Here is a 20,296-nt window from a genome sequence, read left to right as displayed (position 1 = left end):
ATCCTTGGCAACCGTAGTCCGCCCCCCCCCCCCCCCCCCCATTACTTTGTACAGGTGACATTCGTCAAATATACAAACCCCAATACTCCGACCATTAAATAGATATTGGAAATGAAAACAGAAAAATACGATATATATAAAACAAATTTATATCAAAACGTACACAGTTTGACATCCAGCCGTTTCAAAAAATGGCATATCCATATCAATAAACTTCCCAAAATAATACAAACAAGTTATATGAGACAATTAGGCTTGTTCTGTTCAAAATTTGACATAAAAAACACTGGCGAATGAAAACAACACAATGGTCCAGCTATTAAAAATTCTACTTCAATATACAACATAACAATGGTCATTGCTCTTAAAAATAATATTTTCACATTAAAATAACATTTTTTTCATTTTGTGCCTTTATACCACCTGCCAATTCTGTTAAAAAACACTCCATACCGTACATACATTGAAACCGTGTTAAAAAGCGACTTATATAAATCCAGTGTTAATTAGTTAGAGAGTTCATACAGGTATAGGTATTTCAGAGTGCCCTACGTGTTTGCCACCTCCAATAGAGTTTTGAAAATGAAATGTCACGTGTAGTGGAATCATGGTCTTCACAAGGTCCTCGTGAGCGTGAAATAAAAAGGGTGCATAGTTTCCAGGTCTGAAGTTAATATATCAAGGACTACAATTAACGACAGGTACATATGACTTCCATCCTGAGTTTTCTTATCACACGCTGGGTTGAGAAGATTCACTGTCATTTCTTTGAATCTTGTCGTGTAAACTAGGAATCTGCAGGATTAGGAGAGGAGGAAAATCCGTGTGGCTTATTTATTGACAAAATCATCACCCGTGGGAGCTTGGATGTAGTACTGAACAATCAAGGCAAAGAGACACGCCCACGCCACCAGTGGGAGATATTGCACATGAAATCCAGCGCTGCTGGCTGGGGCTTTACCTGAAACAGAAAAATATAAACGCTGCATTTTTCTTTCACTATTCTTTAAATATGCAGATTTTTTTTTTAGTTCTTTGATATATATATATATATATATATATATATATATATATATATATATATATATATATATATATATATATATATATATATACAGGAACATCATTCCTGTATTACACTGCGAACATTCACTTTTGCCATAAACAGGAGAGACGGACCCTTGCTCAATTTAAAATGACAGCTCATCTGTATTCTCCAAATCTTGTCAAAAATCATTTTAAAAGTCAGATATCATTTGCTTTCTCCCAAAATTATTAAAATAACTTAAAGACAAACATGTTATCTTCCACAACAGAGACCACAACATCACCCGTTTTTTTCCCCTCAAGTCAGTGCACAGACTCATAAGCTCAGCTTGCAGGTCAGAGTATGCGCGGGACTTACCAAATATAATCAGCTCACTTACATTTCAATTCATCGCTCTTGTTGTCCTCTCCGCCGCAGTTGTTCTCCCCGTTACAGACCAAATCACTCGAGATACAGACAGCGGTGCCATTACAGATAAATTTGCTGGTGTCATTCTTCGCACACATACTGGGATCTGGAAGAAAACGATCATTTTACTATCCAATGCAAAAGAATGTTAAATTCATTTCTTAGTTTAAAAAACCTCAAGGTAAACTGAAATAACGTCAACCTTTTTTTTTTTGCTTGCATATTTGACCTTAAAATAGTAATTGATAAACGGTAAAATTTGACCTAATAATATTCACCTTTAAAAGCCGTCAGTACGGCCTGAATCTGGTCTATGGTATTGATGCCCACGTAGTCAAAGATCAGTGCCTGGCCAGTAGACGTCCAATCCCTTAACCCTTGCTCTGCCTTTTGAAAGTAATGTTTCATTATGTAAATCAAAGTTGCCCTTTTCAAGATGACAATCTGGCCGTTTTAAAAATATGTCGATAACTGATTGAGTAAGTGATGAAAATTGGTTATCTATGCTCTGTGATTTCTAGACGCACACGACTGTTTGTGTGTGTGTGTGTGTGTTAAAATATGTCCAGCAGAAAATCAAGTGGTTGGCCTGTCAATTAATAAGGCTAGGGCCAAACAAAATGTTCATTTCATAAATCGCCCTAAAACAAGTGCAGTCCATAAGTAAACCTGCTGGTTGTTTTGTTCAATTGGCAGCTTCTCACAATATAAATTTACATCTTTTTACTTATTATTATTTTTTACCCAAAACAGACCTTAGTGATGTGAAGTCAACTCCAAAAATGATGTTAAGTTAAAAACCAATACATTACCTTTGGCAAGGAAGTCCCTCTATCTTCAGGGTAGACTTCTTGGACACTTAATTCTCTTTCAAAAACAGAGACGTACTCCTTCACAAGCATCTTTAACCCGAACCATCTTCCCTCCGTCAAACTGTTGCCAGTGGAGTTATCAATAACATCCAGCCTAAAAAAATCGCTACTTGCCTTAGGAAATAGGTTTTCTTTATATATATTGTCGAACATCTATATCTATAATTGTCTTTTTCGTTTATCAACTTATTCATTTATTATTATTATTATTATTATTATTATTATTATTTTATTATTAGTGCGTGCACGTAAAGCCGCCTACCCAATCAGGAAACAAAAAAAAAAAAAAAAAAACTTTCGTAACTTTGATTCTTTTCTTCAACCTAGATTAAACTTGATATTTTTTAAAGTAATAAGCAGATGTTGCATCAAGCCTATTCAAGGACTTAATGATTAACTAAATAACTTGATCACCCCTTAACAGATCGCCGCCTTGGGACTGAAATATTGAATAACTTCTTTCTAAAAAACGGGGTTGAAATGTTAAGTACCACAGTAGGCAAACTTTACCCATTCTCATCTAGGCGCCTAACCATCCACGTGCTCAAGCCAAAGGCAAAGGACGAAGGACCATATCTTTTCTTCAGGCCAACTTGGAAAGGGATCACCCAGTGAATCAACAGACGCTCATCCGAGTTGTTGGCTCTGAACGTCACTCTACAGGTCTGCGTTGAGTTGTCACTGCTCCCCCCTTCAGGCTCGTTGAAAAGATGGATACTGTTGCTGACGGTCACTACCTTTCCACAGTGATCAGTAAGGGTCACCCTGGGGCCTTTGACTGAAATACGTTTAATATACTACTTTAATATACAGTACACAATATAGAAGCGTACCTGTATGAAGTTTTAACCAGTGTGTTGTAAAGCAAACGTAAAAGGATAGGGAGTCATTGAGTGTAAGTTAAGTTTCATCAAGAGTCAACAAGTGTAGAACATGTTTTAGTGCCAGAAAAAGATAGAAAAGGTCAAAGTCAGTAACAGTTTATGTGATTCGTTAATTTCATAACATATTTTAATTTTTACCAACTGTTTATCACATAATAACTGAGTTTCAGATAAGGTCCAAGCATGAGTAATCCAAATTATATTTTAGATATCTTTGATTGAAAACGAGTCTCTTAGGGATTACCTAATAAGGAAATTTTGCGTGGTGACTTGCAACATGAGAATGGAAAATACTTTGTAATCACGCAAAGAAATGAAAAGAAAACAAGAAAATGTGTGATCAGTAGGCAGAAATAGAGTTTGAATACTTATGGAATTGTGTGAAAAGTTAGTCGGTGAATAAACGTTTGAAAGCTCCAGACCGTTGCCGTAATTCCTCACTATAACAAGTGTACATGCTCTAGTACACATGTACGTGTAAGATATACATATACCAGTGGTTGCTTCAGGGGCGTCAAAAGAAGAAAAAATTCATCACCGCAATTTATAGGACAGGGTTAAGTGGACACCTTACGCCTATTTTCATCCACCAGGTGTTTTTTAAGAAAACGATCTACGTCGAAAAATATATTCTTGCCATCGATTATGAGGGAGTTTTGCCGGCTTTGAGTCTGGGACAAATACATCGGTTTTATTCGCCCAAGGTTACATTTAAAACAAGGCAGCAAATCTGTCAAATGTATTGAAATATCACGAACAGCACAAACACCACCAATTTTTAATCGTATATACATCTATTGCACAGCGGACATTCCTAAAACGTAAATGGCACATGGGAGTTCAAATTAAGTCTTACCTTGCAAATACCCATGAGTATGAGTGTAAATGGAAAAAATGGAAAACTCTTTCATTTATTTTACTACACCATGCTTAACACTTTTTTATATACACAGAACTATGACAGAACACACAGCCATGTGTAACGACTGCGAATTCCGTCACCCTAGGCTCTGTTCTCACAACTTTTAGATCGATCTATCACCGCGGGGAGTCTCACTAGATTACTGTCAGATAATCCCCCTTAAGTGTCCGTCCCCGCCTACTACAAGCTTTAAGGGGTAATTAACTTTCGTGTCCGCCCGGCTGACAGCTATTTAGCGTGAACCCCCAGGGAGTTAGGTCGATCCAATGTAGGTCGATCTAATCTATGAGAATGGGGTGTTAAATGCGATTTTTTAACGGCACAAGTCAAAATCCCATTATCATAAACGTCAGTCCAAGACCAAGATGGTTTAATCACACAACCACGCCATTAGGAAGATACTGATATGGAGTACTCAAATAACCCGGGGTGATCGATAGTAATCTGTGTGTAATATGTTGAAAACAATTAACCTTGACCTCACTTGGCTACACCTGGTTTTACGGGCGAAAACAGGTTTAAAATACCTGAAACCAACTATGGAAGATATTTGTGGGTCAACTGGAACGGGCAACAAAATTATCGACGTCGGTGTCACATTGAAAATTAAACACTCTTAGACCCCATTCCCATAGATTTTAGATCGATCTACCCCTGTGGAGAGTCTCACTAGATTACTGCCAGCTTAGCAGGCTTAAGCGTCTGTCCCGCCTACTAAAAGCTGTAAGGGGGTAATTAACTATGGTATACGCTCGGCTGACTGCAATTTAGCGTGAACCCCCAGGGAGTTAGGTGGATCTAAATCTAAATCCCTGGATCGATCTAAAACTCTGGAAATGCACCCTAAGGGCAGGTATATAAGGCAAGTGGGGGAAATGCCGTATACGAGTATAGTATGTGTGCCAGGGATTTGTCTGTCCCACCGTCTCTTTATACAGGATTTTCCGAGTCCATCCTACAGTTTCTGAAAACTATTATATTAATATATTATACAAATCTTACGTATCCTTTGATATGCTCAACCCAGAAGGTGGTACACACTCGGTAGGCGATCATGCTTACTAGTATTTGAAAATCCATCTTCAACAAAGGTTTGACTCTGAACTAACCTTTCACTACCTGACGTCCGTTCTCCGCCCCCAATATGCCAACTACCATCAGTACTCTGATGTCAGGGCCACCCCGCCCCCAATTCCTTTACTAGTTAATAGTTTAGTCTGTATGTATGTTATAAACTCACTTACTTTGGCCACTGCCGCTGTTTATGCACAGCATTAAGAGTAGTCCAGTGCACGCCTTTAACACATTCATTGTCCCAGCTCGTTTACGTTTATACAAATACCCCGTCTTTCTGTGTGTATCTGCTCACACTTGATTTTTTCCAATAAAATGTCCGCTATGCAGTGACTAGTATCTGCTGATTAACTATATAGATGTGCCTAAAATAGCCAGTAAGTGTCAGGTTCTAGCGTACTTTTGTCTGTGTTTGAAAACGAGATCCTGGCCTAGTTTCTGCAAAGCGGCTTCTTCATGACTGCTAGATGGGCTAGTTAAACGGTTCAACGGCATAAAATTAATTAACAAGGCAGAGCAGATTATCGAACTGTATTGTTGGCTTTAGAGTTAGTCTCTGCAGAATCGAGTGTCTGTTCCCCATACCAATGCTTGAATAATGAAAATGACGTCAGTGGTTTGTTTATGAAATAGCAAGACTGCACAGACGATTTCTTGCGTAACCCAAGTGACGTACACAGTGCAGTGCCCGGTCAATGACCTATGCATCTATACACTTATTCTCAGCTTATATATATTCGTATTTTTAACACGTTACTTTTTATTTAAACTAAGGGAGAGAAAGAATTGTTTGACCAACTGGAACTTAACTTACATCAGTCTACCAACTTAAAACATTGAAAAAAAATAATTACTTTATGTATCTGTTCTAACGCAAAAAAAGTTATTGGGCCAAAATTCAAACCTTCGTTACTGTCGCTCGCAGCACACTCTTCAATCTAACTAGTTTTATTTTACTAAAGTAGAAGATTTGTAACTTGTCAGATACATTTCCTATAGGCCTACGTCTGACATGCGTGTATGTGGGCATTTATACACAGGTCTATACTTAATTTATAAAACAAGATTCATGTATATCGCTCTAGCAACATGTGTACCGTAGTAATTATAGATAGTTAACGTAAAAAAGAAACACTTCACGGTTTTGTTAATTGCAGTTAAAATTTATTTAGTCCAATAAATAACTCCGAGATACACAGCTTATATAAAACACATAAGATAAATGTTATTAAAATTTATTTGGCAATAAAAGTTAGTCCATATAAATATATCCCAGATACACATCTTACTATAAAACATATACGATGTAAATGTATGTATTACAAAATACACGGAGTTGAGCGCTTTATTCATTCATTTTTGTAAAATGCAAAAAAATTGCAATATAACTAACTGAAATTTTTTATTAAATGCAAGCTGTACTGTTATCAAATATCAAGTTACCGGAGTAGCTTGGCGTCAGTCTAGAGATTTCAGTAAATTGAGGTCAATTAAATAATTTGCAACAGGTTTTGGGCATCCCTTCAAAAAGAATACGTATATCAATATCAAATTCCCCTGCCGTTAGTGTAAGTAATTTCCACTGGATTGTCCCAATGCCTAAACTAAAGTACTCAAGCATTGTCAGCTGGTTCTTAACTTACTTTCAAAAATAAACAAAGGACGTACTTCTTGACAAAACTGGCCATGTAGCAACAGATTGTATGTAAGAGATAATGCCACGGTAATACCTGGGTGGCTCATTCAAATGAAGTATCACCGACATACAGTATAATCCAGATGGTTTTCCTTTTAAGTAATGGTAAATATTCTTCGATCTGTGACATGACCTGCCTTCACCTCATTGCAGACATCTCTCACAGCTACATAGCCATCGTCCTCGTACCTCTTCCCAGTGCAAACTGGGCACAAACTATTGGGCTGCTGCATCGATCTAGTGTTGAAATGATCGTCACTACTCTCCCTAATCTCGTCAGCATAATTGCTGTCGGGGACCTGGACGTTTACTTTCAGACACAACGGAAGGCTCTTTTGGCCAACTTTGCATATACAAAGGTATCGCAACCCTAGATCATAGCGCGTGAAAACTTGCCTATCGACTACTGCATGCACGTGGAGTTCTACAATGCTGCTCTTGGAGAGATCGCTCAACATCTTCTTCATGTGACATGGGTTAACAGCACCGTTGCCTGCCAGACCTAAATACAACAAAGGTGACGTCTTCTCAAGATTGCCAGAATGCAAGAGACTCCCCCAAATATCCCAAACATCTGCATTATTGCGAGAAACATCAAAGCAAACCAGATTTCTAAACCAAGGACAATGTATAGCTTCGCGGACACCAGTCAGAGAGAGTCGGTTCCGCGACAGATCCAGCCAAACGAGGTGATGGCTTTCACGCAGTCCGGACTCTAAGAGACCCACAAGCTCTGCGTCATTCATGCGTATATTTGCCAAGGACAAGTGCGCCAAATTCTCCGTGACCGGACTCTTAAGGCCAGGGACTGCAACTCCCCAGCCTGTCGATTCGGGTTCTTCGTGAACACAAAGTTGCTCCAAAGTAGAAGTGCTTGTTGAACTCATTCTATCAAATGAGGAAATGACTCCAACACTTCGGAGGTATTTCAGAGACAGGACCATCGTCTTAATACCAAGAGGGCAAGGTATGTTGAACGTGCTTCCCATTGTTCCCAGACCCTTTAAATTTGGCGTTAATTTCACATATAATGACTTTAAGTACGGGACCTCTTGCTTAGTTCTGAGCAGTTGGGTCAATCCTGAAAAATGCCTGCGAACAGAACCGTCAATTATCAATATTTTAGGGTTCAAGGCATCATGTGATATCAAACACTGAGTCATTCGTTCCTTCGTGAAAGAAGACTCGGGATTTAAAGTGATCTTCCAAGGCAAGCAGCCCGACAGAGCAACAGGAACGTTTACATGGTACATTTCTTCTAACACTTCCCACTTCCAATCTACGGGAAAATCATCGACCAAAATCTTCACGAGGGATCTGGCGTTGTCTTCATCTCCCCGCTTGGCATAGAGGCCACCCATAAATATGAGTATATTTAGGATACGCCTAGCCAGAGGAACATCCAGCTGGGAGAAGAAGTCGGCTAATGGGCGTGTAAGTATCCAGCTAGCAGCTAGAAACTCTTGCACAGACTTGTGAGGGAAGCTGTACATCTCTGTGCGACGCACACGAGCTACAGATAATTCTTTGTTCAAAAACCCTAATGACTTCGCATCGGCGCCTACGCCCAGACGATCAAGTTCTGTGACATCAAACCCCAAGATATTCTGACGGATGCCCTCGTAAGCCAGTCGGCAAACATCAGAAATGGACCTCTGGACTTCCTGGGGCAAGTCACTGCCATGCATTTGAATGTTATGTTTACTGCAATACCGACGAGCTATACAGTAGACTATTTCCTGGTAAAGTTCAGTCATGGAATCGGGCACTTTACAGTCCTGATCCTCCCATATGATACATAACAGAACCACGTTCAAGGGGGTAGTGACCAGTTCTTTCACAAACCGATTTGTGTCCAGAAAACTGAACACCTTTTCTATGAAGGGACTCTCTTTCTCTGGGAAGTACTTCCTTACAAAGTGCTTTGCATTTTCTGTTGTGAAACCTTTATTCACCATGTGTTTTTCAGAATATTGTAGCAATTCTTGCAAGCACTCAGGCCTGGTTGTTATTAAGACACTGCTGTGACGGAAGATCCTCTTCGTTATAAGTTGCTTCAGGTTTGTGGATCGGACATCCTTTAGCTCATCATAACCATCGACAATGAACAGGATTTTACTTTGATTGGAAGACAGATATCTAGAAAATATAAAACAATATGTCCATAACCAAGACATTTTAAACTGAAATGTATCAGATGTCTAACAACACTTTTCAGTGCTTATAGAAGACAAAAATGACCCCAGCAAAAATGGAAGACTGTATTCAAATGTAAACATTAAGCATTTTTCAAAATAAGCACTTATGATAATGTTAACACAGTGCTACAGAAATACCTGAAAAATGCGTCTTTGTCCATAAAAAAGTCAGACGGCAAAAGATCTTGAAACAGAGCATCTTCTATCTTTCCTGTAATAAATATATATTCTCTTACACAGTGTTCAGATGGACTACAGCTTTGAAGTTAAAAAAAAACTGTTTTGGATCTAAAACACAACACAAAAAAAAAAAAAAAAAAAAATTAAAAATTTTACCAGTGAGACTGTAGTTAAAAGACATTTAGTCTCTCTCTCTCTCAGTGAGATGACTCTGTCTTTTATATACAGGTACACAGTTATCTGGAGCATTATCTGGTAGGCTACTGATACATCTGTGAAATCGGATATCTTTGAACATAAAATTTTAAACAATGGGTGGTGGAAATATCTTGCCACCATTACCTATCAGGTGTCTGGCTTCAATAAGAAACAGGAATAGAAATTCATGTAGTTGGTATGGTTTTGCATTGGGGTTTGCCCAGTCATAGGCCAGTTTTCTACACAGGGTTGTCTTTCCCGAGCCAGGTGAGCCACTTACAACTAGGCACTTTGGAACCTTCCCAGTTGAGCCTCGGAAAATGTCTTCCAGCTGAACATTTCTACAAAAAAATACAGAATCTATGAATTAAAAAAAATTCTCAATGAATGGCAATAAAAGTTAAGTGCATAAAAATGTGAGTTAAAATATGTTAATTATTCAAGTAATGTCATACTATGTGACTAAGTGACTAATAAAGCAACTGTGAAATACTTTAGATTAAGCATGTAAGATTTTGAATAATTTTAATTAATTGCTTAACTTCAAGACCTGGCAAAGTAACACAAAAAAGGTTGTTGTTGTTGTTTGTGTGTGTGTGTGTGTGTGTGTGTGTGTGTGTGTGTGTGTGTGTGAGGGGGGGGGGTAAAGGCCACATCATTTTGCAGGTAGAAAGAGAGAGGGAACACAGTGAAAAGCAATCAGTCATACTGATATGACCACACCCAGTTCTAGACTGTCACTGTACCAATTTGCCTTACTCGGAACTTTTGTAGATTTCCAAATTGGTGAAAACATCGGCGACGTGCAGTGAATTGAATTCCTCACACCATGGAATGGGGTTGAGCTTGGTGGTCGAGGTCAGGTACCAGTCCTTCAGTTCACTCTGAACTGTGTCTACAAGTTCTTGATGATCCACTGAAAATAAACATGCATACATTTATTTGCTTTCACGACCTTTGAAATCTATGTGGGAGAAATAGTACAGTAAGTTCTAACAATAAAAAATATTATACTCATTTTGGAAATACTTAATTTGGCTAAAATCATGGAACATTTTTTTCTTCTTGATTTCATGTACCATGTATAAACTCATTTTAATCTTAAACTGATGTTAGCTGGCTTCAACAAATTAATACCTCATTATGTTGATGTTTTTCTTAGCTGTTTTCCATTTAGTTTTTTAAGTATTTGATGAAATTATAATTGAAACTTTTGATACATCATAAAAATATCTAAATTACCAGACTCATGGGATACAAATCTTGTTTTTAAGGATGAATATTGGGAAGATGGCTCAAGCAGGCAATTTTTCTCCTTCATAAGATTGGAAAGTTCAGCAAATTTATCCACTAGTATTTCTTTCAGTTCTTTTTCTTCAAGATACTGTCGTCTTAATTCGTTATGGTATGCCTCCTCATGTTCAGGGTCAATTGAAGATATCTTCAGCTCATCTACTTTTTCCCGACAGACTCCTAGACGTACAACAGCATCAGAAACAGTCTGCCAAATGTTGTCAAAGTCAGCATCTGAAATGTCAGTGATTTGGGGATGTGCTATCTTGTTTCTTTGATGTTTAATTGTCACTGCATCTTGCAGGTGTTGAGGAACACCACTAGAGTGCGCCACCAGTGGGTTATCCCAACCTTTCCACCTTGGGGAATAATTATTTGGATCATAAAATTGTCGCAATAAAAAGAACAGCAAAGTAATGTCAAATGTATTGATATCTGGATCGGCGCCACCTGGTGGAAACAGTAATGTGTACTGAGGGTGGGCCAGAAGACGTCTTTGTCCTCTTTGGGGTTTGTAAAAACCTGTTAACAACTTTGCATTGGCTGTCAGAAACTGCTTCAATGTTAACCCCTGGAGAATGTGCTGGACAAAGAAACATTGCAGAGCTTCCGTTCCTAACTGTATTAACAAACTGCTCAGTTTGGCAAAATTCTTCATGCTTTTGGTTCACTGAAAAAACAAACAAAGTAACGATAAATTAAAATCATTGGTAACACAAACAGGGCAAGCATATGGTGAGCAGCAAGATTGTAATGCATTTATTATTTAATAAATCCATAAGAAGTTTCCAATGCTCCACTCGACCCAATGCTGCTTTCCTTTGGGTCTACCCATGCGGCTGCAGTATGTCTGCCCCTGGCTGAAGGATAATAATACTACACAATTATTCATAAATTATATTCATGTTAATTTTCAAGACTTTAAAGTTGAAGCATTTTCATGTCTTGACTACTAGTACTTAGTCTCTCATAGTTCTCTATAGAACTGCCTTGTTGTAATGACTGTTTTAACTTTCATTGTTTTTATTTTTTGTCTTATGGTTAAAACTTTAATAAAATAAACTGAAACTGAAACAGAAACAGTACATGTACAAGAGAGATGATTGGAATAGGGGGGTATTATATTCTTTTCAGCAATGGTATAAGTAACAATAATCCGCCCCAACATCCAATGATGTTTACTTTTACCAGTACTAGTATGGATGAAACAGGTACAAAATGGTCAATGTAAGACTACCCTCCTGACCCCTGGGTCCATGAACTGCGAGTACTAACTGACAGTGAAATGCTCTTCAGATTGAACTTTAACCAAATAAATCATTCCAAATCAACCATTGCAAAACCTTATAAAATTAAATATAAGTTAGAGAGTGATATAATTATAACGGATTACCCTACAAAAGAGGAGACATTGCACGATTTCCGTGTTCTTCTCAATGGCCCAATTACGTATTTAGGTCAAATAATGTTCTTCAGTCTGTGGAGGTATGATCTCGGTGCTCAGTGGACCCAGAATGGTAAATTTGGATAAAATGCGATAGAGAAGATAAGACTATGGCTGTGTCATTCACCATTTGATTACCGAGTGAACTATGATGTTCTCATAATGTGTATTGTTTTTATAATTGTTTATTGTCATAGGGACAGTCGGGCTTACGTCACGCGCCTTAGCAACCGGCATCTGGGGTAAAACAAATCGGGCAACATGGCGGATCGCATTGACTTCTATGTAAAAGTTGGCAGACTTTGTCCGAAGATATCATACTCCACAGTGCCTGACCACTTGTGTCAGTGAGGATGAGTTATTTACCTGGTCGATTTCCTTTACAGGCCTTTGTAATTAGCCGCTGCACACCTGGTTAAGAGATAAAATCGGCCTTAATATGACTGCCGATCGTTATCTGTGATCGGGAATTTTACAGCAGAAGATTTTGAAAAGGCAGTGCTTGACCTTTTGTGTCTGGCGGGTTGAATCATATACCTGGACTAATGAGTTAGCAGGCCTTTGTAATAAGCTACTGTGTAACTTAATTGTTACGGGATAAAATTGGTCTTAACTGCATACGCAAATGTCCACCCTAAGTATATACATGTAGCCTACATAAGTTGGTGAAATAGGAATGGCTTCTTAGAACCTGGATCGTAAGAAAGGCCTAGAAATTGTGCAACACTGAGAAGTTATTAGAATAAGATTTCTACAAATTGTGATTAAATCACCTGCCAGGGGAACGGGAAAGGGGCAATGTCATCCGTCCCATGGCCTCTTTGGTCTGTATACACAGTACATGAAGATTAATGCAAGCCTGGAAGGACAGCATAAACAGTTGCTTTCTAACTTTTTGGAAGAGAAGACACGTGGTGTTTCCTGTATTAATATTGGCAGCTACGCGTCTGTGAGTGTTTACAATCTTATTGTGCACTTTTCTGGTACGAAAATTGGCGAAATGTCATGGAAGACAGAACGCTAAGTTTCAAAACGTGCAAGGTTAAAATTAAATTGAATAACAAACACGGTAATAAAGCTGTATGTTATTTTACCAGTTAAGGTCGCTTTATTTATGGCAACTTTTTTATTTTACTTGATAACTTAAAGATTTAGACTTTAACTCACAGGTTTGTCAATATATTGACGTACATATTTTTTCTTATCTTTAAACTCAATTAACTTACAGCAAAAAAGTTCGACGTTATAGTCCATTAATTTTAACTAAAAGAATTGATATACCGTCACACATGCCAAAACAAGATGCAATCTCAATTTCTTGTAAATATTACTTATTAATTCCTGTAACAAATGACAAACATAAATACCAAACAAGGTACAATGACTTTCTCCTAATCTATAATAAAATGAACTATACACACATACTCAGTACACAAATCTCGTAGTGCATGTATAGCCATGACCAAATCTTGTTTCGATCAACAATCCCGTCTTTAGTCACGTCTGCACAATCTATAGCCTGCAACATTCGTTTACTTTTCCGTTGATCTTTGAAATTTAACAAATCCCATTAGATTTCATCAATGAGTTGGTAGTGTCACCTGGTACACAGCAAGCTTCCACCATTTAACTTTTGTACGTGCCTGAGAGTTAAACGGTACCTGTGCAATTCAGTAGGCTTGCAAAATCTACTCGTATGTGTCAGCAATATGCAACGTCAACAGTTATTATTACAATTGAAACCTTCCTTGATAATATCAGTTGGTGTATGGTTTTCTTTTCAAAGAGATGTGAATATTATGCTCATCCAGGTAAGCAAATGAGTCTTTGCAATCTACCACTGTAAGATTCCCGATCACAGATAACGATCGGCAGTTAAGGCCGATTTTATCTCTTAACCAGGTGTGCAGCGGCTATTTACAAAAGCCTGTAAAGGAAATCGACCAGGTAAATAACTCATCCTCACTGACACAAGTGGTCAGGAACTGTGAAGTCTGATATCTTCGGACAAAGTCCGTCAACTTTTACATAGTAGTCAATGCGATCCGCCATGTTGCCCGATTTGTTTTACCCCAGATGCCGGTTGCTAAGGTAAAGTGCCCGGATGACCGACTGTCCCTATTATGTTATTTATATTATTTAATATAAAGTGAACTTCAATTTTTCAGGTATTTTGATAAATTTGCCAGAATTTTTCCGACTCGCAACCAGGATTTAACATGTTCAATTCCAGCTTATAATATCCCTTGACCCTAAAAAATAAAATAAAATAAATATATAAATAAATAAAAATAATAAAGGCCATTTGGCAATAATAAACAAAGTGTAGCTTATAGGCCTTTCCCCCTAACTTCAGAAGCATACCTCCCTTTTCCCTCCCAAAATACAATACACGTCTATAAAAAATAAAACGAGGCAATCCCAGGCAATCTTTTTATCCTTTCGCTCTGCACACCAGACCTTCAGTAAAACAGCCCACTACTGGCTATTGTTTTATATTCGTATAGTAGGCCTATCCACCAGAAATATATAGGGCCTATACTGGGTGACTAAAATAAATAAAATGATTTACAAAAACTAGGCCTACTAATTTCAAACTGCAGCCGTTTCGAAGATACTGAAATAAAATTCAGGTTAAAGATATGCTGAAAATTTCATGACTTTACCTTTCTTAGTTTGGGCACATTGAAAAAATTAAAATCTGAAGTCAAGGTGCCAAAACTGCAAGACGTTGGCACCTTTCAATGGTCAAATAGGCCGACATGGCATTTTTTTATTTAAGATTTTAGTTTTTACAAAAATTAAATTATTTCAAAACTTTTGAAGTTACTAAATTTTAACATTAGTTTCTTTTTGGCCACCCGATATATTCGTAGTATTTTAAAATTATGCTTTGCTCTCCTATGTGTTTATTACCCTAAAAGACACACAGAAGAGGGGTGTCCCTCCGACATCTGCGCCTTTCCTGGCTTAAGTCAGATATGTCTACTAGCACGTGGTCAAGGTAAATCATCCCTTTGTCCATTGATAATCACCCCTATCAGGCGACAATCGAGATCTAAACACTTTACAACCTTACACTCTACGTTATGATGCTGGCGTGTGGTCGAACATTGGGAGTTAACTGTTCATGAAACCATCAATAGATAATAAAACGGTTTTACCGCAACTTTGACCGCAGGTCACTAATAGTCCGGACCGGGCCCCTTCAGATGTCACTGGGAACACACCTTTATAATGATCAAAGTGGTGAGGTTCCAGTGACGCCCTCACACACACACACACACACACACACACACACACACACACACACACTCTCTCTCTCTCTCTCTCTCTCTCTCTCTCTCTCTCTCTCTCTCTCTCTCTCTCTCTCTCGCTCCCCCCCCCCCCCCCCCCACACACACACACAATCTCAGGATAATTCTTCAACTACTTGTAGGCCTACATTTCCGGAAGTCATGGTCCCACGGCACCAATAATGCGTGTACCATCCCACCATTCCCTTATGCGTGAGAATGCCCATCACCGGTCATTACAACGCCTTGGTCACCACCTTAGAACATTAAAGATATATCTACACCAATTTAACGCTATTGTTTAGAACGGAAACCATGTAGGAATGGTCCCAAGGACAAGGAGTGAACATCAGAGGTCAAGAGTCGTCCCCGGAAATGTCGACTGTCAGTTTTTGTTCTGTTCAGGTGATCGATATTGGCGGGGCTGCTTGTTTTTGTTATCATGCAGATTTTTTGTAAAATTTATGATTTATATATCCCATGACTGGACCTCTCGTTTGTTTGATGCGTTAATACATGTAACAACCCAACTTCAAAAGCAGAACAATCCACCTCGTTTCTCACCGCCTCATTTTTGGTCAAAGTGCTAACTTTGATAATGTTTGCATTTACCCTACTATAGAAAAACGCTCTCACAATAAAGGCAATCGTATTACCCGGTATTTGTAAAATTAGGCCAGGTACTAGTATGTCCAAAATAGAAGAACTAAATACAACATCTGAGTTGTGCAACAAGACAAAATGAAAGTGTCGCCTGCATGATGACTAGGAAACCAGCTATAATTGTATGAATAAATAAACATCAGCTCACAGGTGTGAAAACTCGAACACCACCTGACCAGATAAAGTTTATGTCTTCCGACAAAGTCAGATATTTTTTCACGACAAGTCTTTATTTCTTCAAGGATTAAAGAATAACATGCATTAGTCACCTTCAGTTTCAGAACACAATGTGAAAACTCGCTTCTCTCCTATGCACACGTCTCTACCGTTTCCAATTATACCTGCAGAGACAGGAGGACCGTAGCAAGGAAGGGAAGGGGGTGGGGATCAGTGGAAAAGAGCCCCCTTTTTGGCTGGAAAAGGTCTGGGTAAATTTGATCTAGGTAAACTAAGGTTTCATGACAAAAGGTCCACATTTTCAGAAAAGAACCCCCATTTTGCAATTGCTGGCTATGGGCCTGGAGAGTAATGTTGCTAATTCAAAACTGATCGAGTTTCTAGTGTCCTCTAGATCTTAAACTCATGGAGGCTTAAATTTAGTCCACAAGTCCGGTGACTCAGATTCACACCTGGTCATCTGCGGTTCTATTCTGTGACGAAGAAATAAGAGGTGTCCACAGTTTGGCGTTCTATTCTCTAGTGTCGCCTCCCAACACAGATGGCTATGTCCTGCACACCTTGTCCAGGCGTGGCGCGTATGGAAAGAACATCAAAACATTAGGCACTCGCAAGTGACAGAAAGGACGTCATAAATCATCGGTGTATACCTCTACACATCCTTTAAAAAGTTGCAAATAACACTAGGCCTACTACACCCTGTGCCCCGTACCGCCTATACCCAATACCTTTACACCGCACCAATGACGGGCTGTGTTCATGAATAAAACGTGGTTAAAATTAGAGGTAATGCAAGTGTTTATTTATTTATTTATTTATTTATTTATTTATTTATTTATTTATTGAGGGTAAAAACATGGTGAATATAAAATGTATCTTCCCCACGCTCCCTGTGTAGCAAAGGTGTTTCTACAGTAAAGTCATTCAAGGACTTTAAAGTGATATATCGGAACTATCAGATACTACTTTAAAGCGTCAAGTTTTGTAAGGACTAGTGCAACTGATTGCAATTTAATGACGTGTAGTAGAAAGAAGTCTTTCTATTTTGCGTGCATTTCCCATTGCATTTGGTTGACAGTTGTTTTCTAGGTTGTGACTTCACATAAGCAGATAAAAAAGCTCTCTTTCCTTTTTCTTTTTGTCGTGAAACTGATAATGTGTAGTTGCTTTATATCAGATTCAGTTTTGTGATTGTAAATAGCTTCTCAAGTTCTTTTAGAGTCGTTTCAGTCATTGAACCTTTGTTATTGATCCGCCGGATTCAATCTTTTGAGATTTGATCTTTCTCAGACGTTGCATTCAGACGTAATTTTGCTCCGACAGCGACAATTCACGCACGCACGCGCTCACGCACGTACACACATTCACACATCCACGGGCACGGGTTTAAGCACATGCACATCCAAAAACCCGCATCTATAGGCCTACGCTATTTATTTTACAGCATTATTTACGATAAAAATTATTTCAGTATAACTGAATTGCAACGTGAACTCTATCAAGACATTACCACTTCTGTTATGAAAAATTAATTCAGGTCTATTAGTCATATGGGGACGCCAACACATCATTTCAAGGGTTCCTAACCGCAGCTAAATATATGATATGCTTGTAGTGATAGACGACTTATTTGCCATAGACTACCAGTGTAGCTGTTAGAAATAAAGGTGTGTGTGTGTGTGTGTGTGTGTGTGTGTGTGTGTGTGTGTGTATACAAGTACACAGCACATGTATTCCGAGTCACGTTTTTCATTTAGAATAAATAAAATAAATAAAATTTCCACTTAACACCTTGGAGGGTCTTCTTATGATCTAAAATCTGTTTTGTCATGTCGAGGAGTAAACAAAAATGAGAGACTTTTAGCGCTGAGTACGCACAAAAAGGGCCGGGGGATGAACCACTGCGTACACTGACAAGTTCGGGTACACACGCAAGTCGCCATACAATATACACGTTAAAAGTGCATGCGCCACCAGCGGAGAAGTATACTGCCTCTCTCTCTTCTACGTTTAAAGTGTGACGCTTTACTAACAAAGATACTATACGTCTAGGGGCACCTACTAATCTTCATTTTAAACCAAATGAAAGGTTGAAATAATGAGTGTTCCAATACCTGTTTTGTGAAACTTTATTACCAACTGTCGTCATTTTAGGCATGAGGAGTTCGATTTAACGTCCGAGATCAATGCAAATTGTAGCCAAATCCACTTTAAACATCGCTCTCTCATTCCGCACCCAGGCGAAAAAAGTAACAGCGCTTCCATACAACGATGTCGTCTGATAGAACACGCATATTATGAAAATGTTATCTACAGAATCACAACAAAAATTTGCGGTTTGTTAAATATATGTTATATGTTTCAATCGTTTTGTGAATGGCATTCAGAAACATATCTAAAAGATAATGAGGCTCCTGTGGATAACCAGAAAAATGTACAGTTAAACAAAGAGAAAATGATATATTATGCTAGCAGCAACTAGGTAATGGTTTCTTTCAGTTTTTTATATTTCACAGGTCTAGGTGCCATAAGAGAGAGAGAGAGAGAGAGAGAGAAGGAGAGGGCATGCAAGATATATTGTGAGGATATACTGTAAAGTCAGTATATTCTGAATACACGAAAACATCTTTATCATCACATGTTTTCATATGCGGAAGTCTGATATGATCCTCATACATTTGCCCAAGAGTTGTAACAATAAATCATCAACCAGGTAAACTGCGATATGTCGTGTCGTACAAAGCCCCCATCCTCACTCCACCACGTAAAAGTAGCACTCTATCACGTAAAGCCTTACATCAAACAGCACTCACAGCAAGTCAAGAGGCAAGTAACTTTCGAGATTATCTTTGATATGAGTAGAAACAGCGCACTGAGGAGGGGCAACCTACCGGTTTGGAGTGCCTTTGAGGTACGCTGCGCAGTCACAGATCAGAAGATGGGGATGCGTCAGTACAGAAGGAATTTTGGCTCGGTTTTAATAACATCGACCTCTTCCCACACCCAACGTGTTTGCCGTCTCGTTAACATAATCATGACTGCAAACCTGTTCTGCGGCTCTTTTTTTCATATTCTTTCTTATTCTGGAGAGTTCTGTTAAATTTGTCTCACGGTGTGATATAAGGGTTCATTTCCAATGAAACTATCGGTCTACATGGATCGATTCAACTCTGTGAGGACTTTCGCTGAATGCAATCAGATTGACAGAATAACATGCCTCCTCCTGGTGTTGGATAGAAGTGGTTGGACAGAAAAGCTGGTGAGTACACGAGTACGCTGGAAACAAGAGGAGGTGTGTTAATCTGTTAATCTGATTGCATTCAGCGAGAGTCCCTGCAGAGTTGGACCGATCTACGTAGACCGATAGTTTTATTGGGAATGAGCCCTAAAAGAGCCACTATCTTTAACCTCACGGTGCCATAATGATGATGTTTCTAGAGGCGAGAGTTTTTGTGGTATTAAAAGACTGCATTGTGTGGTAGAGACTGGCGCTAATGCACCAGAGACTACACCTCTTTTTCAATTTAATCTTAAGAGTTTTTGCTTTATTGTCCTTACTTTATGATGTGTTCAACTAAGACTTGCCAATTATTCTTAGCGAGGTCAATTACCTTAATCATTACAAAAAAAGTCGAATTTTATTTCCAAAATTAATTTGTATCCCATCTTACATAAAGTATTCTATTTTACTATCCACGCCATTCACTATTTTGTTATCTTTTCTGCTACATTCGAAATTAATATATCGCTTAGGGTATGCTCTAAGATTTGACACATATTTGGCAAGTTAATCCACGGTTGCCGGCGTGGGTGTACCGAGTAGATTAGACACTCGCGTTGCGTTGGAAGATTGATGATGAAGTCAAATAATTGGCTGAGACACCTGAACAGAGATTAGGCTTATTTTATTAGGTTTGGTTATTCAGTCTGTAATGCCTACCTG

At 38.5% G+C, this 20,296-nt stretch overlaps 2 protein-coding genes across 7 annotated transcripts in view; both read right to left on the bottom strand.

The window, feature by feature from the left end:
* Window positions 1-130: 130 nt before the first annotated feature.
* LOC106175278 (uncharacterized) lies at window positions 131-5,883 on the bottom strand. 2 transcript variants are annotated; one of them, XM_013557191.2, is made up of 6 exons: window positions 5,379-5,883; window positions 2,839-3,106; window positions 2,269-2,422; window positions 1,735-1,843; window positions 1,428-1,562; window positions 131-961 (listed from the first exon to the last, which is right to left on the bottom strand). In XM_013557191.2, the coding sequence occupies exons 1-6, from the start codon at window positions 5,443-5,445 to the stop codon at window positions 831-833; spliced, it is 864 nt and encodes a 287-aa protein (XP_013412645.2). In that variant the 5' UTR covers window positions 5,446-5,883; the 3' UTR covers window positions 131-830. The 2 variants fall into 2 exon arrangements, with proteins under 2 accessions (XP_013412645.2, XP_086864646.1); XM_087008520.1 differs by lacking the exon at window positions 5,379-5,883 and adding an exon at window positions 5,244-5,307.
* A 466-nt stretch (window positions 5,884-6,349) lies between these two features.
* LOC106175254 (uncharacterized) overlaps window positions 6,350-20,296 on the bottom strand; it is a 31,321-nt gene continuing 17,374 nt past the window's right edge. For 2 of the 5 annotated variants that reach the window (XM_087008518.1, XM_087008517.1), the window contains exons 2-6: window positions 10,723-11,443; window positions 10,240-10,396; window positions 9,625-9,821; window positions 9,241-9,313; window positions 6,350-9,043 (exon numbers count right to left, since the gene is read on the bottom strand). In XM_087008518.1, coding sequence (XP_086864644.1) covers window positions 7,000-9,043; window positions 9,241-9,313; window positions 9,625-9,821; window positions 10,240-10,396; window positions 10,723-11,431 — 3,180 coding nt within the window. In that variant the 5' untranslated portion in view covers window positions 11,432-11,443 and the 3' untranslated portion in view covers window positions 6,350-6,999. Of the gene's footprint in view, window positions 9,044-9,240; window positions 9,314-9,624; window positions 9,822-10,239; window positions 10,397-10,722; window positions 11,444-12,166; window positions 12,307-19,244; window positions 19,266-20,296 lie in introns of those variants that run through there. The other 3 variants (XM_087008519.1, XM_087008515.1, XM_087008516.1) reach the window with 3 other exon arrangements.

This window comes from Lingula anatina, chromosome 3 (genome assembly GCF_051362555.1).
Source record: "Lingula anatina isolate TDL-2025a chromosome 3, LinAna3.0, whole genome shotgun sequence".
NCBI lineage: Eukaryota > Metazoa > Brachiopoda > Lingulata > Lingulida > Lingulidae > Lingula > Lingula anatina.
The sequence above is the reverse complement of the archived record's forward strand: the minus strand, read 5'-3'. Positions and strand labels throughout refer to the sequence as shown.